General features: G+C 42.3%; 1 protein-coding gene across 2 annotated transcripts in view; it reads right to left on the bottom strand.

Annotated features, from left to right (window-relative positions):
• Positions 1–27916, bottom strand: part of RNASEH2B (ribonuclease H2 subunit B) — a 70649-nt gene that overhangs the window by 34192 nt on the left and 8541 nt on the right. For both annotated transcript variants that reach the window (XM_030200449.1, XM_030200448.1), the window contains exons 2-7: positions 25320–25391; positions 16146–16253; positions 13137–13213; positions 7821–7938; positions 5315–5379; positions 454–559 (exon numbers count right to left, since the gene is read on the bottom strand). In XM_030200449.1, the coding sequence (XP_030056309.1) occupies positions 454–559; positions 5315–5379; positions 7821–7938; positions 13137–13213; positions 16146–16253; positions 25320–25391 (546 nt within the window). The remainder of the gene's footprint in view (positions 1–453; positions 560–5314; positions 5380–7820; positions 7939–13136; positions 13214–16145; positions 16254–25319; positions 25392–27916) is intronic.

Consider the following 27916-nt stretch of genomic DNA (forward strand, 5'->3'; position numbering starts at 1 on the left):
GGAAAATCCACTGCTTAGTTCTAGGATAAGAAGCATAAAATGTATTGTACTGCTTTGGGATCTTGCCAGGTACTTGTAACCTAGATCGGCCACTGTTAAAAACAGGATGCTGGGTTTGATGGACCTTTGGTCTGTCCCAGTATGGCAATACTTATGTTCTTATAAGACTTGGAGGGCAGCAAATCAAACCTCAGACTACATTATTTTTACTTTGTCTTTCCTGATTTGCCTTGGCTTACTCAGGACCCTTGTTCTACTGTAGACAATTAGTGCTTTGGAGGGGGAGGGGTTAACCACCTTTGCTGAGTGTGTAGGGGTGTTTGCAGAAGATAAATTTCTTTCTTTTGGGGGGGGGGGGGGGGGGGGGGGAATTGGTTAATAATTTGAAGTATATGGCTAAACATTTTGGGGCAAAGGAACTTAATCCCTAAAAAAAAAAAATTGTTTCCTTACCTTCCGTCACATCTAGCATTTGTTTACTTCTGATGAATGTGGCCGAGTGCACTGAACCACCTACACATATGTTATTGCTTTTTAAGGCTTTTACGGTCTGCACAACCTAAAAGAAGCCACAAAGAGGCATCCAAGTTAAGCCATATATTTACAAGTACATGTATCAACTCAGTAATAAAAAGCACTCCCCATTACTGCTCTTCTTTTAAAAGTACACAAAGGCTGTAAGTTAAGAAACCACTGTGAAATTTAATACATGTTCCAAATGGAAAGTTTATGTTTCTAACACACTAGAGATCAACTGATTTTGTGATATAGCAGTTCACAGCTCTGCAACAGGGACATGAATTTACAATCTTAGCAGATTTGATTACATTTATTTTACCAGACTTATTAAATGTGCAACTATCCCATAAATCTTCACGCGAGGAACAGAATAAAATAAACTCAAGTTTTATAAAAATAAATATATGTATGTCTCATGAAGCAAACAGGTCTTCAGCATGCAGTGGAGAGTTTCAACCAAGAGGAAGAGCATTTTTCAGCTCAGAATGAAGGCTGAGGAACTCTGTCCACTACTGACATAAATAAAGCCTTCTAGTCAGTTTGAAGTCACATAAAGTTGCATTAAATATATATTTTTCTTGCTCCTTTTGTGATAATTATAGAGCTGCACAGGAATGGAGATTGCGGGAACCCTGTGGAATATGCGGGTTTCCCATGGGTATGGAAGGAGTTGCCATGGGACTGTAGTCAAAATTCTCTGGTGACTCCAGACCGAGGCATGGAACATATGGAGAGAGGCAGCGGGAATATCAGACTGAGGCTTGGAACACTCACTGATTGAATCGAGAATACCATATAACAACAAAAAAAACAAAACAAAAAAACCAAGCGAGGCTGTCCAGGTTGGGAGGAAACAGAGGGCTGTGAGCAAATAATAACAGCATCAACTCCTGCAGATATGGGTGGGGATGGAGGAGATTAATTGTGGGGACCAGGTCCGGTCTTTGGCAGGGACAACAGGGGCGAGCGCATAGGGCCTCGTGCTTCCAGAGGCCCCGCAGTGCTCCCTCCAGCTCAATATTGGCGCAAACTGACTCTTTCCTCTCCTCCCCCGAGCTGCAGGGTGCCCTCCTGGCACATACTTGAAGCCACCCTGGTGGTCTAGTAGAGTTTTGGGGCAGGAAAAAATCCCCCGTATTTCCTGCCCTGACCCTCTTGCTGTCACATCGCTCTTTAAAAATGGCTGCTGAGACTTCCAGTGGCAGCCTCGTGAGACTTCCGAAGTCTTGCGAGGACGCCGTTGGAAGTCTCGGTAGCCACTTTAAAGAAGATGCAGCAGCAAGAGGATCAACGCGGACAGTGGGCAGGAAAGACTGGGGATTTTTCCTGCCCCGAAGACTCCACTAGACCACCAGGGTGGCTTCAGGTATGTGCCAGGAGGGTACCCTGCAGCTCGGGGGGAGCAGGGAGGTCTGGAATAGGTAGGTTGGTGGGTGTAAAAAAAAAAAGTCAAGATAATACCTGTGTCATTTGGAGGGGCTGGTAAAGGGCCACTAAACAGACATTGTGTTATGAAAATCGTGTTATGAGAATCAGGTGCTCAACATTCAGAGTTTCTATTTACTTATTTATGGCATTTTAGAAAAAATTTTAAAGAAGCATTTATTAAAAATTCAAAAACAACAATAAAACAGATTTCAAATGGAATACAATAGCATAGTCATACATAACAAAACAACATCCATGAACTTGGAGAAATATCAGATAAAAAACAACTTCTCAAATTTTTGTCTTTTTATGTTTTACAAAAGATTCCTTTACCCAACCCCCCCCCCCCCCCCCACACACACACAAAAAAAAACCCCTCAACACGAGCAGTGAGTAATAAAAGGAACCCATATTTCTTCCCACTTTGTTAAAGAATGATGCCTAATTGCCCACAACCTCTCCATGTCACAAACATACCACATCTTATTCAGCCAAGTAATCAAGGAAGGAACATGAGTTGACTTCCAATGAGCTGCTAAAGTAACCCTTGCAGCAGACACAGCATGTCGAACCAAGACATCCTGAGATGTAGATAGTCCTGGAGGTGTACCTGGAAATAAGAAAAATTCTGGGGACCACTTAATTGATTTTGAAAGCCATTTCTGGAATCGATGTTGAACTACCTTCCAAAATGCTTGCACCTTAGTACAGGTCCACCAGATATGACCCATGGTACCCCTCTGGCCACATCCCCTCCAACATAATGGAGAAACTGCCTGAAACATGTGATGCAAACGAACAGGAGTCAAGTACCACCTATATAAAACTTTTACCGCAATTTCTTTACGTGGTACCGAAACAGACGTCTTCAGGAGCGCATGTTCCAGTCGTGTCCAAACATCATCACTCAATGTCAAACCTAGCTCCCGATGCCAATGCATACGATGCTCAACAGGGTAGCTCCTCAAACCACGTAGGTAAACATATAAACAAGAGATAAGACCCCTTGTAGTCCCAGCATCCTCACATAAATCTTCTAAAAAGGAAGCCTCCCTAGTCACAAGCAGTTTGATTGTGCAAGAAGTCAGAAAATGCTTCACCTGAATATATGCGTAAGAATCCGTTTGCAAAATTGAATAAGAATAGACCAAGGATTGAAAAGATATAAACTGATTGTCATCAAAAAATTGACCCCAAGTCTCTAAACCCTTTAAAGACCAACTTATGAAAGGACCGTACCAAGACCTGGAGGAAATAACGGATTATATAACAAGGTCGTGTGTCTTGAAAGAACCAAATTAGGCTTGTCAAATAGTCCACCCAATAATAAAAAGTCGTTCCTATCGAAGGACAAATGTCACAACTCAGAGATCGATAACGCCGCGGGAGCCAGATCAAAGAACGCAAAGGGCACAAACCCACCGAGGCCTGTTCTAAGTGTATCCACCATTTCTGAGGAAAAGCATGAAACCATTCGAAAGATTAGGTACACCCAAACCACCCGCTTTCGGATCTCCATACAATAGTGAGCGAGGAAGGCGTGGGCGTTTATTAGACCAAATAAACTTTAGCAAGCGATTTTGCAAACCCGAAAGAAACTCACGAGAAAGACGAAGAGGTAGTACCTGAAATAGATACAGTAAACGAGGGTGCACATTCATTTTGATAGTACTAATCCTTCCAAACCAGGACAACTGAATAGAACACCAAGTGTCCAAGTCTCTATAGATCTCCCTTAACAGAGGCGTATAATTAAGCGAAAATAAATCTGAAAAATCAGGAGAGAGGAAAACCCCCAAGTACTTAATACCCCTGGTCACAAGTGATTCATAGCCTTCTGTATCTTCTACAAGCTGTCTCTTCTACAAGCTGAAAAGCCCTAGCATCTTTAGTCTTTTCCTCGTAGGAAAGTCGTCCCATCCCATTTATTATTTTCATCATTCCACTCTGTACATTTTCTAATTCCATTATGGGGCTTATTTTTTAAAGCACTTAGATGTACAAAGTTACGTGGAGGGACAGGATTTTGGATGTTTTTGCTCTAAATGTACCAAATCGGAATAGGAAATATACCCATTTTTGAAAAAAGGAAAAACATCTTTTATTTCAAAAATACTGTTTTGAACAAGGTTTTGTGCTTTGTGCACTTCTCTTTTTAGGCCATTTTTGGGAAAAAAAAAAACATAAGATAAAAAAACACAAAATAAGACACTGGGATGTAGGAGGGGCCAGCATTTTTAGCAGACTAGTCCTCTAGACATCCCAGGAGAGCAATAGGGCACCCTAGGGAACACTGCTCTTGACTTCATATAAATGCTCCCAGGTACACATCTCACCATTGCTCCCTTATCTTGCCTTCTGAGCCCCTCCAAAATACACCCAAAACCCACTAACCCCAACTGTACACAACTACAATAGCCCTTATGGATGAAAGGGGCATCTATATGTGAGTACAGTGGGTTTCTGTTGAGTTCTGGAGGGCTCACAGTTTCCACCACAAGTGTAACAGGTAGTAGGAGGTTTGGGCCTAGGTCCACCTGTCTACAGTGCACTGTACCCACCACTACCCTACTCCAGGGACCTGCATGCTGTTCTAATGGACCTGGATATAACACCTGAGGCTGTCATAGAGGCTGGTGAGTACTATTTTTATTCACATTTATGGGAGGTGGGAGGTCAGTGACCACTGTGGGAGTAAAAGGAGGGGGGGGGGGTCATCCCTGAATCACTCTAGTGGTCATCTGGTCATTTAAGGCACCTTTTTGTGTCTTATTCATTAGACAAGCAGATCTAGACCAAAATGTTGAAGTTTTCGTCCTAGACGTTTTGGTTTTGTTCCATTATGGCTGCACACCCTAATCCCGCTTTTGAAATGCCCCGACACGCCCTTTTGTGATTTGGATACACTGCAGATGAAATGCATAGACAGACATTTGTAAAACAGGTTTCAAAAATACCAATTTGGACTTTTGAGAAGAAATCTGTCCAAATAGTGCTTTATGGCACTTTTTGGATGTTTTTTTTTCCCTTTTGAAAATGAGCCCAATAGTATCCTATGAAACTCTGTAAGTCTAAGTGCCTTGAAAATATGCCCCTCTCTCTCTTTTGAAATGTGATGACCGGCAAACACTAACGAAAGCTGCACACTCTGAGATGTGCTTGTTCTCTACCTTCTCTCTAGATCTTAAGCACACTGTCTGCAACTTTTACAATTAAGTTGTACCACGCCATGTATTAGTAATCATTTCTTCAACAGCAGAACTGCAAGGTCCTGGGTCCCAGGAACAGCCAATTCTGACACTCTGGACAGTGTAAAAGCACAAGACAATTGGCACATTAGAAGAATAGTATAACAAAAATACATTACCTTTTTCTTCAACCATTTCAGTGTTTTCTCTTTATTGTACTTGTAGAACTTCTTACTGCCAATTTCTGTAATTAAAAAAGGGTAAGTGTGAGAGGCTTAAAATTAATAAAATACTTATCTGTGAACATAAGTTAAATGGAGGAGAGAGAAATGTAGATGCATGTTTCCTCTCAAAATGATGCACATTTATGAAAGGAAACATGCATCTACAAGTGTGCGTTGCATAAGAGATGAATGTTTAAATACATTGGGAAGGGAAGTTGGAACTTGAAAGAAAGTGATGGTGTCCCTTTTGTGCTGGTTTATCACAAAACTTTTAATATGGGATTCAACAAATCACTCAACCCAAATATAAACACAGGGTAAACAATTATTTAAATATTGTAATTTAAATCCCTATTAAATAGTATATATTTGGTGTCTAGGTAGTTGAATTACACATTTTAATGGTATATATATTTTGTGCCAGTTTGAGATACTCAGAAAGACTACTGAAAACTTTATAGGTTTTCATGACCACAAACTTATTCTGTGATTAAACAGCCATACAGGTCAAGGTCTGATGTTCATACAGGAGGAAACCACTGGATTAAAATGCATAGGACAGTGGCTCCCAATCCTGGTCCTGGAAGCACCCCAACCAGTCAGGCTTTCAGTATATCCACAATAAATAGGCATAAGAGAGATTTACATGCAATGGAGGAAGTGTATGCAAATATCTCTCATGAATATTCATTGTGGAAATCCAGAAAACCTGACTGGCTGGAGTGCTTCAAGGACCAGGTTTGGGAACCACGGGAATAGGACAAAATATGCAACTGTAAAGTTTCCTAGTCCCTTGACTGCCTCACACCACTCTACCCATTCAGGCTGCCTTATTTAGTTCTTGTGTATCACTCACTGACACTGAAAGTTCTCAAGTCAGATTTCTTCCTCACCTAGTACATCTATAAAGTTAAACACAAGAAAAATTGAAAGATCAATAGATATTTATATACCTGTTACAAAGCTCCCAATATACAAAAAAGGAAATTATGGGATTTGGAAATCCCATTTTTCTTGTTTTTCACTTATTAAATTCATGCATACTTGCTTTTAAAGAATACTTTGGATGCAAAAATGTGCTGATAATATTCAAAGCTGTCCTTTCACAGTTTTAAGATATTGTGTTATCAAGAAAAGGAATTCAATAAGTATGGTATGCAGGCACATACCTACCAGAGCACCAGTAAAAGTAGATGATGGTAGATGATAGAAAAGTCAAATTTGCCATTAGTACCTTAGTCATTTGGGGGTCAAGATATGATTCTTAAGCAATAATACAAAACTCTAAATTGAGAGGTGGGGGTTTACACTAGATAAGGACCAAGTATCTCATCCACATCTAACTAGGTCTCCTCTTCTAGGGTTCTCTGTTATTTTGTATAGACCAGCATATAAAATCCCATACTTAAAACATCATCAATTTAGTCCCCCCACCCAACCTAACTTCTCAATTCTGCTCCCAATGCTGCCTTCTATATCTGTTCTTCAGGATTTCCATCATGACCATCAGTGCCAAGAGATTACATAAAATCCACACTATTGCTTCTCACCTCATAAACATCTTCTTTACTAGTGGTTCTAAAATCACGAGTCTCCATTCACAATTTGACAAATAAAATATTTTTTTTTTAATTACTGTTTTCAGAAGAGGTTTTATCATGCATTTTGAGAATGTATTGCACCCTTTTTCAAACACTATGGGCCCTGTTTACTAAGGCACGTTAGCATTTTTAACACACCTACAGTTAGCGTGTGCGCTAACCGTGTAGGCGCCTATAGGGATCTTGTAGGCGCATACACGGTTAACATGCATTAAAGACGCTAAAGCATTTATTCTGTATACTCATGTCAGTGGTGTACTAATGGGGGGGGCAGTGGGGGCGGTCCGCCCTGGGTGCACGCCACTGGGGGGGGTGCCGTGCGCCTGTCGGCTCTTCGTTTTCATGCTCCCTGTGCCCCAGAACAGGTTACTTCCTGTTCTGGGGCAGAGGGAGCATGGAAACGAAGAGCCGACAGGCGCGCGGCGGCACCCCGCCCCCCCCCCAGCGGCTTGTCCCCGGGGGGGGGGGGGGGGGGGGTTCTTTCGCCGGGATGTTGCGCTGCATCCAGGGGGTTATTTCGCCGGGCGGGGGGGGGGGGGGGGGGGGGGGGGGGTCGTCGCGCTGTTCCGGGGGGGGGGGGGGGGGGGGCGCATCGGCGATCCGCCCCGGGTGTCAGCGCCCCTAGGAACGCCACTGACTCATGTACAAATCAATAAGGCCTTTTAAAACAAAAAATAAAGCATAAAACTACATTGACCCAAGTTGAGGTTTTGATTTCAGGATTCATCTTGCTTCTCTTCCCTCCCCTTCCCCCAAGCGTCCAACATATTCCCTTCTCTTCCATGACCAACTTCCAGTCCTCCCCCTTCCACCTCAAAGGTCAGCATGGTCAGTAACTGCAGTTTTAAAAAGCAGAGTACCTTTTTCCTCAGTCACATGATGAAGTGACTGCATTGCTCGTGTGCACTGTAGTAAGATGCAAGAGGAAGGAAAAGCTTCATCTACCACAACCTGATCCACTGGTTGAAACTTTCCTTGCTGAAAAATGCAAAATGATTTCATCACTGCTATAATGATGACTTGGTATAAGAATTTTTTTCATATTCATTACACATAGAAGCTCCCATTGGTCCAGTTTTAGCAAAATTTACTATTTATATAGCAAAAGTTATGAATTGCCTACATCTCCAAGGAAATTCCAGGGTATGTACCAAACAAACACAAAAAATATATAAATCTCTCTCTCTCTCCACTCCCTCCCTTCCCAGTATCTCCTCTTCTCTCTCAATCCCCCCACCCCATGTACTTTCACACTCTAAGGCGCTGGCAGCAGCAATGATCAACACATGGTACCTGGGCCCAGCGTGAAGCTTTCCTTCTGACGCATCCTCTCCCATCCCACTGGAAACAGAAGTTGGGTCCGAGGGGGTGGGAAGAGAGAGGGAAGGCTCCTGACTGGGCGCACACAATACAGTGGTGGAAATAAGTATTTGATCCCTTGCTGATTTTGTAAGTTTGCCCACTGACAAAGACATGAGCAGCCCATAATTGAAGGGTAGGTTATTGGTAACAGTGAGAGATAGCACATCACAAATTAAATCCGGAAAATCACATTGTGGAAAGTATATGAATTTATTTGCATTCTGCAGAGGGAAATAAGTATTTGATCCCCCACCAACCAGTAAGAGATCTGGCCCCTACAGACCAGGTAGATGCTCCAAATCAACTCGTTACCTGCATGACAGACAGCTGTCGGCAATGGTCACCTGTATGAAAGACACCTGTCCACAGACTCAGTGAATCAGTCAGACTCTAACCTCTACAAAATGGCCAAGAGCAAGGAGCTGTCTAAGGATGTCAGGGACAAGATCATACACCTGCACAAGGCTGGAATGGGCTACAAAACCATCAGTAAGACGCTGGGCGAGAAGGAGACAACTGTTGGTGCCATAGTAAGAAAATGGAAGAAGTACAAAATGACTGTCAATCGACAAAGATCTGGGGCTCCACGCAAAATCTCACCTCGTGGGGTATCCTTGATCATGAGGAAGGTTAGAAATCAGCCTACAACTACAAGGGGGGAACTTGTCAATGATCTCAAGGCAGCTGGGACCACTGTCACCACGAAAACCATTGGTAACACATTACGACATAACGGATTGCAATCCTGCAGTGCCCGCAAGGTCCCCCTGCTCCGGAAGGCACATGTGACGGCCCGTCTGAAGTTTGCCAGTGAACACCTGGATGATGCCGAGAGTGATTGGGAGAAGGTGCTGTGGTCAGATGAGACAAAAATTGAGCTCTTTGGCATGAACTTAACTCGCCGTGTTTGGAGGAAGAGAAATGCTGCCTATGACCCAAAGAACACCGTCCCCACTGTCAAGCATGGAGGTGGAAATGTTATGTTTTGGGGGTGTTTCTCTGCTAAGGGCACAGGACTACTTCACCGCATCAATGGGAGAATGGATGGGGCCATGTACCGTACAATTCTGAGTGACAACCTCCTTCCCTCCGCCAGGGCCTTAAAAATGGGTCGTGGCTGGGTCTTCCAGCACGACAATGACCCAAAACATACAGCCAAGGCAACAAAGGAGTGGCTCAGGAAGAAGCACATTAGGGTCATGGAGTGGCCTAGCCAGTCACCAGACCTTAATCCCATTGAAAACTTATGGAGGGAGCTGAAGCTGCGAGTTGCCAAGCGACAGCCCAGAACTCTTAATGATTTAGAGATGATCTGCAAAGAGGAGTGGACCAAAATTCCTCCTGACATGTGTGCAAACCTCATCATCAACTACAGAAGACGTCTGACCGCTGTGCTTGCCAACAAGGGTTTTGCCACCAAGTATTAGGTCTTGTTTGCCAGAGGGATTAAATACTTATTTCCCTCTGCAGAATGCAAATAAATTCATATACTTTCTACAATGTGATTTTCCGGATTTAATTTGTGATGTGCTATCTCTCACTGTTACCAATAACCTACCCTTCAATTATGGGCTGCTCATGTCTTTGTCAGTGGGCAAACTTACAAAATCAGCAAGGGATCAAATACTTATTTCCACCACTGTATATATAAATTGCTGCTGCTGCCTGCTCCCTCTGACATAGGCCTAGGAAGCAGAGTGTTAGAGAGAAGAGATACTGGATTGCAGATGGAGATACATGAGGGAGAAATACTGGACTGGGATTTTGGCGCCCTGAGCCAGTGCTCATCCAAATCAGAAAATAGAGACATCGTTGATGCCTGTCAAAGTGCCTTGCTGGATCTAGTGTTAACAAATGGAGGAAGTGTTTTCAATGTCCGGGTTGGTGTCCACCTAGGTAATAGCGGTCGTCACACATGGTTTGATATAAGTGCGAAAGCGGAGTACGGATGCACAAAACTCAAAGTACTGGATTTCAGACATACTGATTTGGGTAAAATGGGGGCATACCTAAAGAAGGAGCTTATGATATGGGTAAGTGTAGGAGAAGTGGAATCGAAGTGGTCCAAGCTGAAAGCCGTTATAAGTATAGCAACAGATCTTTATACAAGGAAAGTAAACAAAAGCAGAAGAAACAGGAAGCCTATATGGTTCTCCAAACAAGAGGCTGAAAATATAATGGCAAAAGAGGCTTTGTTCAAGAAATATAAGAACGAAACATGAGGATCATGGAAAAGATTACCAGATTAAACTCAAAGAAGCGAAGAGGGATATAAGCAGGTGGAAGAAAAAAATGGCTAAAGATGTAAAGAGAGGTGACAAGACTTTTTTCTGATATATTGGGAGAAAGGAGAAAAGATAGGAAAGGAATTGTAAGACTGAAAAATGCTGAGAATGGTTATGTAGAGAGTGAGGAGGATAAAGAGAATGAACTAAACGAATACTTCTCTTTGGTGCTCACAGAAGAAAATCCTGGAGGACTGCGTTCGGCTGCCCAGGGTTTATCTGGGAATGGAGTGGATATTGCACTGTTCATAGAAGAAAAAAAATTTATAAACAGTTTGAAAATCTAAAATTGGAGAAAACTAAGTGGTCGGATGGGATACATCCCAGGATACTGAAGTCCAGGTGGGACCTCTTAAGAACTTATTTAATAGATCTTTAGAGACAGGAGAGGCTCCGCGGGAATGGAGATGAGCTGATGTGGTCCCTCTTTACAAAAGTGGAGTCAGAGAAGAAGTGGGAAACTATAGGCCGGTAAGCCTCATGTCAGTGGTAGGAAAAATAATGGACTTGCTGCTGAAGGAAATATAGTTAATTTTTTAGAAGCCAACGAGTTACAGGATCCGAGGTAATATGGCTTTACCCAGTGAATTTCTTCTAGTAAGACCCACCCCACAATAGCCAGGCCCCCTGCAACCGGTCACAGAATCTATGGCAAGGCAGAATTGGTACATACAGCCTGAGCTCTTTCATTAAAACGGGGTCCATGGGTCAATTTTAGCAGACAATGGAAAAGGTGCCAGTACTCAGTACCCCCAAGTAACCCCTCAAATAAAGCCATGGCTTTACCAAAGGAAAACCCTGCCAAACAAATCTGATTGACTTCTTTGACTGGGTGACCAAAGAACGTGCGCTAGATGTAATCTACTTGGATATCAGCAAAGACTTTGATATGGGCCCTCACAGAAACTCATGAATAAGCTGAGAGGGTTGAACTTAGGACCCAACTGCATTAAAACTGGTTGACCGACAGGTGACATAGGGTGGTGGGTAAATGAAATCCGCTTGGAGGAAATGAAGGCGAGTAGTGATGTGACTCAGGGGTCAGTGTTGGGGCTAATTCTGTTTAACATATTTGTGAGAGACATTGCTGAAGGGTTAGAAGGAAAAGTTTGCCTTTTTGCAGATGACACGAAGATAGCCAATAGAGTGGATACTCTGGAGGGAGTAGAAACCATGAGAAGAGATCTCCAAACATTGGAAGAATGGTCAAGGGTCTGGCAGTTAAAATTTAATGCAAAGAAGTGCAGAGTGATGCACTTGGGGTGCAGAAATCCAGAAGAGATGTACCAGATAGGAGACAGATTGATAAACTCGACCCAGTAGAGGGACCTTGGGGTAATGGTGTCTGAGGATCTCAAGACGATGAAACAATGCAACAAGGCAGTGGCCGCGGCCAGAAGGATAGAGAGAGGTATAACCAACAGAAGAACGGTGGTGTTGATGCCCCTGTACAAGTCATTGGTGAGGCCCCACTTGGAGTATTGTGTTCAGTTTTGGAGGCCGTATCTTGTTAAGGATGTAAAAAGACAAAGCGATTCAAAGAAAAGTGACAAAAATTGATATGGGATTTGAATAGCAAGACATACGAGGGACTTGCTGACCTGAACACGTTTACCCTGGAGGAAAGGAGAAACAGGCATGACATGATACAAAACGTTCAAATATTTGAAAGGTATTAATCAACAAACAAACGTTTTCCAGAGACGGGAAGGAGGTAGAACTAGAGGACATGAATTGAGGTTGAAGGGGGGCCAACTCAGGAATAAAGTCAGGAAGTATTTTTTCACCGAAAGGGTGGTAAATACATGGAATGCCCTCCTGCGGGAGGTGGTGGAGATGAAAATGGTAACGGAATTCAAAAATGCGTGGGATAAACACAAAGGAATCCTGTTCAGATGGAATGCATCCAAAGGAGCTTAGTGAAGATTAGGTGGCAACATCGGTAACTGAGAAGCAAAGCAAGTACTGGGCAGACTTCTATGGTCTGTGACTTCATCGTGGCTGGATAGATTCAGTTCAGAAGTTTTAGATCAGGGACAGTGCCAGGCAAACTTCTATAGTCTATGCCCTGAAAACGGAAAGGACAAATCAAGATCAGGTGTACATATGAAGTATCACATCACACCTTATGAAATGAGTTTATCTTGTTGGGCAGACTGAATGGACTGTGCAGGCCATTATAGGTTGAACCAGCTCTGTGATCATCTACACCAGACATACAGCCGGTGTAAAGTGCTTGTGTCTAGATCATTAAAGGATAAACATACATTATAGTATTTTACAATGTATATATGTATGCTCCGCCCACGTGAATGCCCATTTGCAAAGCACATGCCATTGAATATCAGCATGTACTTTAAGAATAGTGCATAGCTATAAACTAATTTATTTCCATGCACATTTGATTAGAATACTAGCATTTACATGTGTTCTTATTGTATAGATAAAAACAGAAGCACGTTGACTTCTTTGTAAACAGCTAATTCATTTAATAACATATCAAGTGCTATTCTGATCTAAACAGTGTACCTCTTTCTCAGCCTTTATCAGGTAATACAATATCAGGAACAAAGCGTCCATTGGTGTAGCAAAGAACAGGCGTCCATCTGTAAGGAAAAGACATCAAATACTTTGTACAAAAAATAAATAAATGGAATATAATTAAACTAAGAATCCTTGTAAGCCCAAAAAAACCTTAAAAACAATCTTAACACCAATACAATGTGTCAAATGAGGTATCATACAATTCTAGCTAAATGCTTCTCAAGCCCATGACTAGAAATAGAGACATTTAAATACAAATATATAAATACAACATTAAGATGTAATAACTGTCTTTTTGAAGTGATTCACTCATAGCAGTTTATAACAGGTATATCTTGACTTAAGCAACTTACATGGCAGTTAACAGCATAACATTGTAAAATGACCAAATGTCAGTGTAAAGCAGTTAAAACAATAACGTAAACTTAGGGATATCCAAATTAAATCCCGATAATAGCAATAATATATACATTACACTTAACCATCTCTCTGATCTCATGCGCACCTTTTATTGGTCAACTTATTTTCTAACTCCTCTTACTCTCTTACCTATCTATAAGTTTCATTTTAGCTTATACACTACACTGTCAATGTAGTTTGGGGTAGTAACTGAATAGCCTAGTCTTAAAATATACCTTTGTTAAATGTTAACAGAAGCCCATGGATTCTGCGTATCACAAGGAATAGGCAAAACGCCAAGTATAACTGGCAACCAATGTAACTGTGACATTAAAAAAAGAGAGTCATATTTCCTTCCCTCTCTCAGAGACCAATATCTCTCCCTCTCTCTTCTCCCTCCACTTCCCTCACTCAATTGGCATCTCTCCTTCCCCTTTTGGTCCTGCCCACAGTTCCCCCACTACCACCACCCGAGGTTCTCCCATCTGCCCAACGTTCTCTCTCAATTCCCCCCCCCCCCCCCCCCACCTCAGGTTCTCTCTCAATTCCTTCCCCCACCCCCACCTGCCCAATGTTCTCTCTCAATTCCCCCCGCCACCACTTGCACACACACAGCTGGTCCAGCATCTCTTCCTCCACTCCAGGTCTGCTGGTGGCTCTCTCTCCCCTGCCCCTTCCCTTCCAACCCAGCTTACCTTTCCAGCAAGTATTCGGCCCTGCAGTCCAACAGCCATACTGATAAGCTGCCTGTGGCCTGCACCGGTCCTTTCCAGGACCACCAGCGGCTCTCTCTCCCCTCCCCCCTTCCCAACCTAGCTTACTTTTCCAGCAAGTGTTCATCCCTGTAGCCCAGCAGCCAAGCTGCCTGTGGCCTGCACCAGGCCTTTCCCTATGACCCATCCCACCCCCTTCTGACACAACTTTCTGTTTTCAGAAGGGGCGAGACAAAGGCCCGATGCAGGTAGCTTTTCAATATAGCAGCTGCTGACATTGCAAGGCGAAGACTTACTGAAGAGGTAAACTGGGTTAGGAGAGGAGGGTAGAGAGAGCAGCCGGCGGTCCAGGAGGGGAGGGAGAGATGCCGGACCAACTGAGCACACGGGAGAAGGAAGAAGCAGGTTAATTATTAATCAGGATTAATAATTAATGCATTGTGACATTAATTGCAATTAACGTGCAGCCCTACTGATATATTACAGCAGCTTCTTTTAGTATTTTGTAATTCATTTATTATTTTATAACTACTTCCTTATGAAGAATGCTCCCTTTTATTTTGCTCTGCCTCTTTTTTGTGGACTGTATTAGTTCTCTCTCTGATTTACTCTCTGATTGAAATAAGTAAAACATATTTTGGGATCCTTATGCGGGAGCAGTCCTATGAAGTGGTCATCATTTAATATATACTTCAGATTGTGCTTTTAGTATAAATTTATAGCTATGAATTTACTCTATTAGTGTTTATCGCATCACCTTTCATGTTTTCTGCGATATCAACTGATTATAGCTTAATCCGGCTGCAGTTATAATTGATAACTTTCTTGAGCAACAAACGAGAGAAGTGCATCCTTCTCATCCCGATTTTATTTAGATATTTATATACATTTTGGTCCAAATAGCAACAGGCTTTTTTCAGAGATTTTTAATTGCCATTTTACAGATTACTGCAGTCTCACATCGGACAGCATCCAAACATTGAGTGGACTGGTGAGAACCAACTGAATCAGTTCAACCACAGATATGTTTATTTTATTTCACATTATACGGAATGCTGGTCACAAATAACTAACCATATGGCATTTAGATTAAATAATTTGTTTTCTCACCCATTCAACTTAATTTATCACTCACTAGTATGATATAATTCATGTCACATTCTGCACCACCTTTTAGCTTTATTTATTCATCATTCACATTATTTTTAATGTATTCATGCAACGGCATGTTAAAGAGTACAGTTTATATATATTATATATATATTTTTTAAAAAAAAATTTTTTATGAGTTTAACCATATGTTGATTTCATGTGTTGAGTTTGTGTAGATTCCTTCTGTGTAAAGTATATATATTTGTATTATTTTAAAAGATCCCCGACGTAGGCATTCATGCCGAAACACGGCCTGTGTCGGGTCTTGGAATAAAGATTTGCTTGCTGTACCAATTTCAAAGGCCCTTGGTGCTTTTTTTGCTGCTTCATCCTGTGTACTTTGGATTCCCTCTCTTTTGTTGGTTACAATTAAGTAGTAAAACATAACATTAAAAACATCATCATTGTATAGATAATGACACTTAATGAATAATAAATCCTAGTTCCAAAATAAAACAATCTAAAAAGTCATTTAATTCACACATATACTAGCTGCCCTCTGTCTCCAGCAATTTAAACAACCTAATTTTGAAATTTTCTCTGCATGAGGTCTTTTCAGGTTTCCAAATGACAACGTGCACCTTCAGTTATCAAAAAGGAGGGGAGGGTGGAATTCAGAAAGTATGCTGTGTAATCACAGAAACCAAGGGACATATCAGAAGTGGACATACAAGCAAACAAAACAAACCAACTCAAGAGTCCCATTTAAGGTAAAAAGCAGGTTACTCACCATGCTGAACTGTCTGGCCAACAAACCAAGAATGGTAATCTTCTTTAAATACTTTTATTTCAAACAGCTGCTGAGCACAGCTGGAAAATAAGAAGAGGGCTCCTTCTCCTATTGAAAGAAATGTTTAAGTACTGTCAGGGAATAACACAAAATGTCTGGCTTGTTAGCAATATTTGGCTGGATATAGCTGCACAGAATAACTACATGGAAAGATAAGTGAAATTTAAACAGATGCAAATTTCCAAGGTCACTCTAAACCGATTATGAGATTGTACAATAGCTGCATGAGAAGTGCATGGCTTTTGATACATCAGAACTCAATCTGCTTTCTAATATCAACCAAGTAGTAATTGTAATAGTGAACTGTGGCAAGGCAAATGTTTTGAAGGTTTCAATATTAAAAAAAACCCCAAAACTCTCCATAAATCGGTTATTGGCAAGCGCTGGAAAAGGAAAATCCTATTGGTAAATATGATAGTTTCCATCTCTGGTTAGACCTGTGTGCTGGTAGAACCTGGCAACATTGAGGATCCCAAGGTTATCCCACTTCTGGCATTCACAAATCATGTCTGGACTTATTTTGGCAGTCTCACGTCACTCCCTGTACAGTGCTGCTTAAACGAGCATGTTACGTCGTCTGCTGCAAACAGGTGTCATAACGGTAACATAAGAACTTAGGGAGGATGATTTTTAGAAAAGATAAAAGGGCTGTTTCAAAATTGTCCAGCTAAACATGACTAGAAGTATATGTACTGTCCCTCAATGCATGAACTTTTAGGGCACATTTAAAAGAAATATCCCCACCAGAGAAGTTAGGTCCAAGGAAGTATATCAATAGAAATCAAACAAAATAAAACATGGAAAAGAAAATAAGATGATACCTTTTTTATTGGACATAACTTAATACATTTCTTGATTAGCTTTCGAAGGTTGCCCTTCTTCGTCAGATCGGAAATAAGCAAATGTGTTAGCAGATAGTATAAATAAGAGAAACATCAAAGCATTACTTTGACAGTCTGACAGAGTGGGAGGGTGGGGGTATGCATGGGGACATCAAAGCATTTCATTGATATTCTAACAGGATGGGTGTTGGTAGGCAGGGCCGTGCCTAGGGTCTCTGGCGCCCCCCCCCCCATCTAGCAGAGCAGGAACAGAAGGGAGCAGGCAAGTAAGCCGGACCTCAGGAAAAAATAGCACTATATGTATCCCTCATTGATACGTCTCTGACTCTAAAGTTTAGCAATTTCATTAAAGCAAAATGTATTTTCATAACACTTCAAAGATTTCCAACTCAAAATAGGAATGCTAATTCAAAATGTGAGCAAAGTCCTCTTAGTTTCCAAAGATTCTAATCTCCTTTGCATCAAAGGATATAATTCAGATCAAACATTTATCTCTGATCAACTATCTCAGATCAACTATTTATTTCAGATCAAATATTAAGGTTTCCTTGCTTACAGTCACTTAAATCTACCTAGCCTTTATATAGCTTATAGGATTTAAACACTCAAACTGAAATTCACCCTTTTCTATTCTTCATAAACTTCAAGTAATCCTGAAATATTCAGATCCTTTTCTCACTAGAGAAACTTCAATCTCCACCAACCTCTTTTCATTCATATTTTCTCATTTACCACATAATCAGGCACTCTTTATAATTTCAGTCAACACACACAGGAACTCACAGCTGCATGTCTCTCTTGGCCAAACCCACGTCAGTTGCTGTCTCACTCTGTTCTCTTCTGGGCAGATTTCTAACAGAAGCTGATCATCCAATCAGAGAGCTCTATTTGAATGCAGATTAACATACAGACACTCATGAGAATTTTTAGTGAAAAACACTAGATAAACCCTTCGTTTTTGGATCAAACTCCACACTTTTGATCAGAGCCATGACCTAACATTAAGGCTGTAAACATTCCATCATTTTTTATCCATAAATATGCAAATGAGAACCTCCTAAAAACAGACCAATTTGCATATGATTTAAACAAATCTGAGCATATGACAACCAAGTACAGACTCCCAGCACCTGAATTCTGCAATTAGATTTAATGCAAATACTTTTAAAACTTATTTTCAGCACTTTTAAAATTTCAGGTTCTCTTTAATTTGAATGCTGTTCAAGCTCTGAAGCTCACCCTGAGTGAGGAGTTATCCCCAAACCAAAGCATATATAGCAATCTGGTTGCATTCTGTCAAATACCTTGAAGAGCCTGCCTGCCTCAGTGAATACTGCTGCGTTGTGGCTTTCACTTCTGGTTTGCCATGAAAAGGAGGGCAGGGGAGATATTTTGCAAGTGAGCTGAAGGCAGGGATGGCAGGGCAGCGGCGCCCCTTGAAGGCAGGTGCCCCCCTGCCTTGCTTACCCCGCTTACTGCATTGGCACGGCCCTGTTGGTAGGTGAGAGGAGGGTAATAAACAGAGAAATACAGCTTTATGGTTTATAATGGGTTAGAAAACCCAGATCCTTATTAAGTCCTGTTTGTTGGGTGTCAAAATATTCAATCATTCTTATTTCAAAGGTCTTACGTTCCTGTATTGTTTTAAAATTACCTTTCAGTATTCTTACTGTGAAATCACTGGTGCAGTGATCTGGTCTTGTAAAGTGTTGGCCCACAGGGGTGGGGGCTTGACTGGCACTGGCTATTTTCATGTGATGTCTGTGCAGATTGAATCTTGTCTTAAGCATCTGGCCTGTTTCTCCAATATAGCATCCTTCATTACATTTTTTACACTGAATGATATATACCACATTGGAAGATGAGCATGTAAAATAGTCCTTTATGTTGAATATTTTTCCCTTGTGAATGACTGTGGGGTCTTGTGAAATGTTTTGGCATAATTTGCAGCTGGCTGTGTTACAGGGAAATGTGCCCCTTTCTTTTTCCGTCTGTGTTGGGAGTTTACTTCTGATCAGCTTGCGTTTTAAGTTTGGTGGCTGTCGGAAGGCCAGCACTGGTGGGGATGGGAATATCTCTTTCAGTAATTCATCTTCCTGGAGTAGCGGCTGTAGGTCTCTTATGATTTTCCTCAGTTTCTCCAGCTCTGGGTTGTATGTCACTACAAGGGGAATTCTGTCTGTGGCTTTTTTTTCTTTGTACTGTAGCAGATTTTCCCTGGGTGTTTTGAGGGAGGAGGCAATATTCTTGGAGATTATTTTGGGGTTGTAGCCTTCCTGTTTGAAGGATGCAGTCAGGGTTTCAAGGTGCCTGTCTCTATCCTCTGGGTCCGAGCAGATACTACTACTATTTAACATTTCTAGAGCGCTACAAAGTGTACGCAGCGCTGTACAAACACAGAAGAAAGACAGTCCCTGCTCAAAGAGCTTACAATACGGTGGTATCTTGTGGCTTGGCTGTAAATAATGGATTTTTTTGTATGTGAAGGGTGGAATCTGGAGTTGTGGAGGTAGCTGCATCTGTCTGTGGTCCAAGGAAGTAAAAACAATGCACCTTGGGGGTAATTCTCCACAGGCCGCCTAAAGTTAGGCACTGGGTTACTGCGTGGTAAATGTAATCGGCAATTATGCACGCAATTGTCATTATACACTACTAGCATAAGATCACACTTATGTGTCTAATTTTTGATGCAAACACGCCATGTCAATGGCTGGTGTATATATTCACACATAACTGACAGTATGCAAGTTACATGGAAATACTTTTAAAACAAAAACAAATGAGGAAATTTTTTTTTCACTCAACGAATAGTTAAGCTCTGGAACTCATTGCCAGAGGATGTGGTCACAGCCGTTAGTGTATATGGGTTTAAAAAAAAAAGGCTTGGACAAGTTTCTGGAAGAAAAGTCCATAATCTGCTATTGAATAGACATGGGGAAGCCACTGCTTGTCCCTGTGATCAGTAACATGGAATGTTGCTACTATTTAGGATTCCAGAATCTTATTACTCTTTGGGATTCTGTCAAGTACTTGTGACCCGGATTGGCCACTGTTGGAAGCAGGATACTAGGCTAGACCACTGGTCTGACACAGTATGGCTATTCTTATGGGCACACCCCAGACTAGCCCATGCCCTTCCCACATTTATTCACTCAATTTTTTTGGCCCATCCTCTCCACGACACCCAGAATGGGTTACAAGATAACACTCATAATAAAACACAGTACAGTACTCAACACAACAAAGACACAATCAATTTCAACTAATAGAGAACATTTAAATACAGCACTTCCTCAACATAAATTCTAACAACCTTCCAAAAACAGATACATTTTTACAGCCTTCCAAAACCCCAGTAAATCATCAATAGATCTAGTAACTGGAGGCAACTTACTCTGCTGCCAAATCAAGAAATAAGAGTAAGTTCGTGAGCCAACACACTCTAATGAAAAAGATCTGGCAGAGGGCAAGAGAAGAGGCCTCTCACTCTGAAAGCCTAACAATCATCCAGAGATGTAACTTGACAACTTATCACAGACATATCCCAGTACCATACCATGAAATACTTCGAATGGTAATTTCGAATGTTAACAGCAGCATTTTAAAAACGTCTCTTAGCAGTTACGCGCTATAGAATTTGTACACTAAGGTTATAGAACACCAACTAAATGCAGTCACGCACATAACTTCAAAATTTGTGCAAATCAGTGCCAACACCAATTATGAGCAATTAGCAGCTACTCTGTCAATTAACACAGTAACATTTATTGGGATTTATTAACCGCCTTTATGAAGAGATTCACTCAAGGCGGTGTACAGTACAAAATTAATTGACTCCATGGTATACATATAATATTCAGTTAGCCAATCAGAACTCTTCAGTCATTTGGAACCTGTGCATATATATCTCTAACATTAGGCTTAGGATGAAACCTCTGAATTGAAACAAAACATTTCTGTCTGCTTCATTTACAATTATGCAAAATACTCTCATAACAGGATTGCATGCATATGCTAGGTATTCTATAACCTGGGCACACAAGACATTAGACTGAGAGGTCTAGGGGGTATTTCTCAAAAGGTGGCCTAAGGTTAGGCATCCAGGGCTAGATTCTATATATGATGCCTGAAAATTCAATGCGGGAAAAAAAATATCCTATATAATAATTTGCACCTCTGGATGCCTGGGTTCATAATATCCATTCCCACTCATTGCCCCGCCCTTGCGCCAACACTTAATGACATCAGAGGGCGGAACAATGAGAGGGAAGGAAACGCTGGAGGCGAGCTGACCTCAGGAGGGATGTTACAAATGGAACGGAAGCCAGCAAGAGAAAGTTCAGGTATAAATCAAGGGGAGGAGAGAATCGCGGGGCATCGAGGAAGGAAGGGAAGGGGAGGGCAGAGGAGAATTGATGGACATGGATGGGATGGGAGGACAGTAGAGGAGAGAATCGTGGGACACGGATGGGAGGGCAGGGAAAAGGAGAATCGCTGGACATGGAGGGGAAGACAGGGGAGAGAGAAAAAAAAAAAAGCTTACAGGACAGCCTACCTAGGGCCCATTTCATTGTTGAGGAAACGGGCATGGTTCCACCAGTGTGTGTGTATATATATATATATATATATATATATATATACACATCTATATAAATAATTCTCACCTCCAACATTCTGAAGCTCACTCTGTGGCAGGGAAACAGTGAAGCCCTGCACTTTTGGTAGGCTAGGCACTCACTTTCACTCACGCATCACTCATGCTCACTCATAGATCCGTCCTCAGCCATGCCATAATTCGCAACCCCAACGTTCTAAATGAAGCTGCAACTTCCTCTTGCATGGTGGTGTAGATCAGAATTTCTCTTTTTCCACCATGAGTGTTTGCCCCGCCCTCGCGTCAAAACGTCATGACGTCGAGGGTGGTGCAATGACATTCAACAAACACCATCGCTCACCCGCCCCGCCCTCCCCTGTAAACCTCATCCCCTCCCACCGACTTCCATCGCTCACCCACCCCGCCCTCCCCTGTAAACCTCATCCTCTCCCACCGACTTCCACACTCCGCCCTCCCTCCGAATTCAACAACCCCCCTCCCCTCTGCGTTGACCCCCTGGACCCCCCCTTCCACGACCCTGACCCCCCCTTACCGCCGAAAAACGACCACCGCCGCTGTTCAGTACCTGTGCTGATGGGGGACCCCAACCCCTGACAGCCAAAGTCCTGTTCTAGCCTTCCCCGTTGCTTCCTGAATGCTCTTCTGTTCAAGTTCCTCTGCGTGCGTCTGACGTCAGACGCACGCACAGAAACTTGACGAGAAGTTCATTCACGATGCAACGCCAGGCAAGACGACAACAGAACTTCGGCTGACGGGGGTTCAGGTCCCCCGTCAGCACAGATACTCGACGGTGCTGGGGGCCGGTTTTCGCCGGGAACGGGGGGGTTGACATCATCGTGGAAGGGGGGGGGGGGGGGTAGTGAACTGAATTCCGTGGGTGGGAGGGAGGAAAATCTTTCTAGCGCCCGTTTCATTTGCCTCTGAAATGGGCATTATTTACTAGTGTATATACATATATATATACATACACACACACCTAGTAAAGTACGGCTACATTTTATAGAAAGATTAAATTTCCACACGGTATATAGAATAACGCAGAGCGCCTCTCCACGCGACCAAATGTAGTCGCGGCCATTTACACCATGTTTTACTTGGCATAAATCCCTGTGCCTAAATTAGGCGCAGAGCGGGTGTATTCTATAAACACACATCGATTTAGAAACGCCCACGCCACTTTTCAAATATGCGACTTAGAATTTAGATGCACCATGTTACAGAATACACTTAGTGACTTTTGCGCGTAAATCTTAATGCCAATTAGTGCTGACAATTGCTTAATATCCAACTAACAGCGCCGAGTAGCTAATTAATTTACATGCACTGTTAAAGAATACAGTTCGATTGGCGCTCCAAAATTAAGGTGCCACATATATAGAATCCCAGGGCTAATGTGTGTATGCTAAATATGAATTCTATAATGACAATTAAGTGCCAGGCATGTCCAGACCCATCTATGCCGCACCTAAATGCAGCTTCCCATTTGCAGTTGTGCGCTATATTATTAAGGCACTAACCTTATAGAATAGTGAGAGTGCAATTTCAACTGCAAATTAGTGCCAATTAACTCCAATTACTACCAGTAATTGGCTGCTAGCTCCCAATTTACTAATTAGGTTACGTTAACTGCCACTATTCTAAAACCTACACCTGCAACTTTGCATGCTAAGGGGCACTTTTCACAACGCCCCGGTGTTGGTGCACACTAGAGAATGACACGGGGACAGGGAACCTCAATAACCGCGGGGACAGGGTGGGGATGGGGACAGAGCCCACAGGGACAGGGGACAAACTTTGTCTCCGTGTCATTTTCTACTTTGAAGACTGTTAATGAACTGGATCGTTATTTATGTTTAAGTGATGCCTATAAAAATATTTTGATTTTTTGGAAAAACAAGCAAACATACTGGCCACAACTAGCAAAATTTGCATGGGGGATCCTGTACATCCTGCAACCAGCACATCTTCTAAGAAGACAACTTCTATTCCAGGAAGGACTGTGGAAGACAGGAGAGCTAGATTGAATCATGAGATTGTTGATTTCTTATTTATCCACAGATTAAAAACACATTACAGTGTTTACAGGGTATATTTTTCCCCTCTAGGGCATATAGAACGGGTTGTATTTTATACCATTGGACATTTTAACAGTGTGAATTAGGATTCTTTGGTGTAGTAGAAATCACCTATTGTTGGGGTTGGAAGGGTAGAGGGTGGTGGTGGTGGGAAGGAGGGTTATTATAGCTGCTCATTGTTATTATTGTTCTCTATTTGTAATTTATACACAACAGTTGCACAGCATATTGTTCCTTTTTATACTTTAATAAAAAGATTTAAATATAAAATCATAAGTGTTTGAGGCTTCTGCCGATGAGGACAGAGCCCACGGGGACGGGGTGAGGATGGAGACAGGGCCTGCGGGGACGGGGCGGGGACAGAGACAGAACCCACAGGGACGGGGCGGGGACAAACTTTGTCCCCATGTCATTCTCTAGTGCACACCAATCCAGCACTACCGCTGGCTCACTGAAGGAGCAGGTGGTAATGCTGCCACCCCCACCATTTCCAGCGCAATGCAATTTTTTTTTTTTTTTGCGCTGGGGGCTTAATCAGGCAGCATCGTGCCCTGCCCTGTTACAACTGGGTTAGCGTAGGGGCACTAATTACCTCCTAAATAGGTGGAAGTAAGGGCTCCCTCTGGAAATGGCAGCACAGCAAGTATGCCTGTACCGCATAACCCTTTCCTTTTTTTTTGCATTTTATCTGCTGCAGTAAAAGGGGCCTTTGTGCGCAGTAAATCCCTGCACCAACGCTACTGTGGCTTGGTAAAAGGAGCCCTAAGTGTGAAAACGTGCTTGCATGATTACAGAATAAGGGGAAAATTTTGCATTTTAAAGACTGCATGCTTTGCTTACTATGGAAAAAACTAGACAAACTTTCTGAGGGTATTTATTTTCTGAACTATAAGGCAACCACCATAAATTACAAATCAAAATTAAAAGTGAACTCCTAGTCAAATGGTGCTGCCTGGGTGTTGTTAAGTGTGATATTTATTTTACCCCATGATATATAAATAACCTGGAACCCTCTGTTTATGAAAGTTCCAGCCTTTTTATAAAGAAAAATGTTTTTGAAAAAATAAATTGAAAAAGATTTGCACTGCATTTATTAATCCGATATACTCATGAGGACTTTTTTTGTGGGAGCCTTTATAAAATACGCACAAAAGAAGAACCTGTAAGACTTTTCATACTTGTGTTCTGTTATAAATTAGCCCAAACATGGGAGAAAACCTTTAGCAAATGGGCTCCCGTTTACACTGTGCTAATTAGTTGCCATCAGTGACAGAATGCTTGGCTTGGTACACTCATACTTGTATCATTTCACCTTGCAAAATACTTATACAGTTACTTAAAACATAAGTAGGTAAAATCTTTTGCAAGGTTGCCAAATGTTTCAGGACACAAGCCTTAAAGATTAGTGAGGCTTCTTTAGCAACTAATATGGTTAGGACATTATCTGGAAAAGACACTGCAAGAACTCCAGTAAGAACTGAATTACAATCTGCAACCCAAATATTTTGCTGGTTGTCTTTCAACCAATTTTATGTTTGGCAAACTCTCACCCACCAGAGGAGAATAAAATCAAAGAGCTTGCCTGTGCTTGGATTACGCAGCCTTGTGAACAATGCACCATCCCCAGGCTTTTTTGGAAGATCAAGCAGAGAATCTGGAAAAAAAAGAACAAGTACATGAATATTACCAACTCTTCCACTCTGTCTCAATTTACAGATTCACTCTGAGAGGCATAATCGAACGGGGCACCCAAGTTTTCCTGAGGATGTCCTCGCAGGATGTCCTGGCGAAGGGGCGGGGAAACCCGTATTATCGAAACAAGATGGGCGGCCATCTTTTGTTTCGATAATACGGTCAGGGACACCCAAATCTCAACATTTAGGTCGACCTTAGAGATGCTCGTCCCCGGTTTTCGGAGATAATGGAAACCGAGGACCGCCAAGGAAAGTCTGCCAAGTGCTCGTCAGGAACGCTCTTCTTTTTTCCATTATCGGCCAAAGACGCCCATGTGATAAGCATGCCCCAGTCCCGCCTTTGCTATGCTTCTGATACGCCCCCGTAAACCTTGGTCGTCCCCGCGACGGAAAGCAGTTGAGGACGCCCAAAATTGGCTTTCGATTATGCCGATTTGGGCGATCCTGGGAGAAGGACGCCCATCTTGCGATTTGTGTCAAAAGATGGGTGCTCTTCTCTTTCAAAAATAAGCCTGTCACTCAGGATCCTCTATAACAATAGTGTTTTCCCAAGTCCAGTCCTGGAGCACCCCTTGCCAGTCATGTTTTCAAAATATCTACAATGAATATGAATGAACTTGATTTGTATACACTGCCTCTATTATATGCAAATCTCTTCCATGCATATTCATTGTGGATATCCTGAAAACCTGGCTGGCAAGGGGGTACTCCAGGACCAAACCTGAGAAACACTGCTCTAAGAGCATGCCTTATAGTTCTACTACTGTTATTTCAACAAAATGATCTGTGTGGAAACAGACCAATTTAGAGATGTTTGGCTATTTTCTGAAATTTGCAAGCACAAAAACAAGTGGCCCTACAGAATCCTGGCATCACTGGATGCAAAAAGCTTGCAACTTGTGGTTAGTTGTGGTTCATGGAGAAAAAAAAAAAAAAGAGCAACATTCAAAACTGCATTTTGGTGCAAGATCCATGCTCCCTTTGAAAGCTGCCCAAGGAAAAAGTATCCACAGAGATCTGCCCCTGCTTTTAGTATGGGCACTTTTTATCTAAAACTCCCCAGGTTAACCTTGTCACAAAAACACTTAAACAAATGCAGTAAACCTGGCTGTTTTCAATGAAAAGGAAGTTGTAGATTTAGAAGTCCAGATAACTAGGCTCCAAGGAGGTAGCCTACATAAGTGTTCCCAAATTAGAGAATATAGCAAATTCTTAAATAAATAAACAGCCTATGCTTCCAAGAAAGCAACAGAGTAACCTGCACAGACGGGTGGTTGCAACCCTAACAACAGTGGTATGACTGCATCAAGGCTCCAAGAAGGCACAGGGGGTAGCTTGCATGAAAGGACCATGGTTAACGCTCCAACATCAATGACTATGAGGCGGCCAGATGATTTGAAAAATAGCTTCTTTAGACTGGGTAGCTGTGTAGATTATTAGAAAAATTGGTAATACGAGGCCCCGAGTGCTGGATGTAAAACTGATCTTCTAAAATTCATAGAGGATGACTAGAAATAGCTTCCCTTTAACACATTCTGGGCATGCATATGATCAATATAGAGAACAGGTGAGCAGGGCCGGTCTTAGCAAGTGCGGGGCCCTGTGCAGACCAATTTGGTGGGGCCCCATCCTAGCCCCACCCTAGCTCCACCCCCACCCTAGCTCCACCCCATTGATAAGATTATTCCATTTTTAGAAATTTTTTTTTATTTATGAAATTTCAAATAAAGACAAATGAAGCTAAACTTGTACAAAAAAAATGATTGAAATAATAAGCACAATGCTATCATGAAACCTCCCCTCCCCAGAAGTGGAGTGGCCGAGCCACGGGATCATCATGACTGATGCGGACGGTCGTCCGAGGCGAGCGGAGGTCGGAGTGGAGGCAGAGCGGGGCCCCCTTAGGCGCGGGGCCCTATGCGGCCGCCTTGGTCGCCTCTGCCTAAGACCGGCCCTGCAGGTGAGAAAGGGGCTGAAAGTTGAGGTAAAAGGCACGAGGTTCCTAGCTACCAAGTTTTTGGAGGCTTTCCCTGATCAAGAGTTGTTTGGGCAGTGTGACAACGTATGTACATGTAAACCTGTATCATGCATCCGCCAGCAGAGGCAAGGGTTTCTGTGAATGGAAGCCAAAGGCGTAACAGACAAGTAACATATGGAGCAAATAAACTGTCAGTTATACATGCAATATTATTGAAAACAAACTAAGTATTGCAGCCAATCTACAGGGATGGAAAGGCACGCAACTCATGTACCTACCTGGTAATCCAGCACTTGGTTGGGTGGGAGAAAGTGGCTATGTATGGAAATTCATATGTTCATCTACCTAAAATAGTTTGGCCTTTTTCCAATATCATTTAGGTGGTTATTTGAGAAGCCCTAGTGACAATCAGGATGTGCATACACGTCTAAATCCTGATAGATGGGACGTACACATCCAAATCACAATTATGTCCATATGACAAGGGGGCATGGTCTGGGCATGTTT

This window comes from Microcaecilia unicolor, chromosome 4 (assembly GCF_901765095.1).
Source record: "Microcaecilia unicolor chromosome 4, aMicUni1.1, whole genome shotgun sequence".
NCBI classification, from domain to species: Eukaryota; Metazoa; Chordata; class Amphibia; order Gymnophiona; family Siphonopidae; genus Microcaecilia; species Microcaecilia unicolor.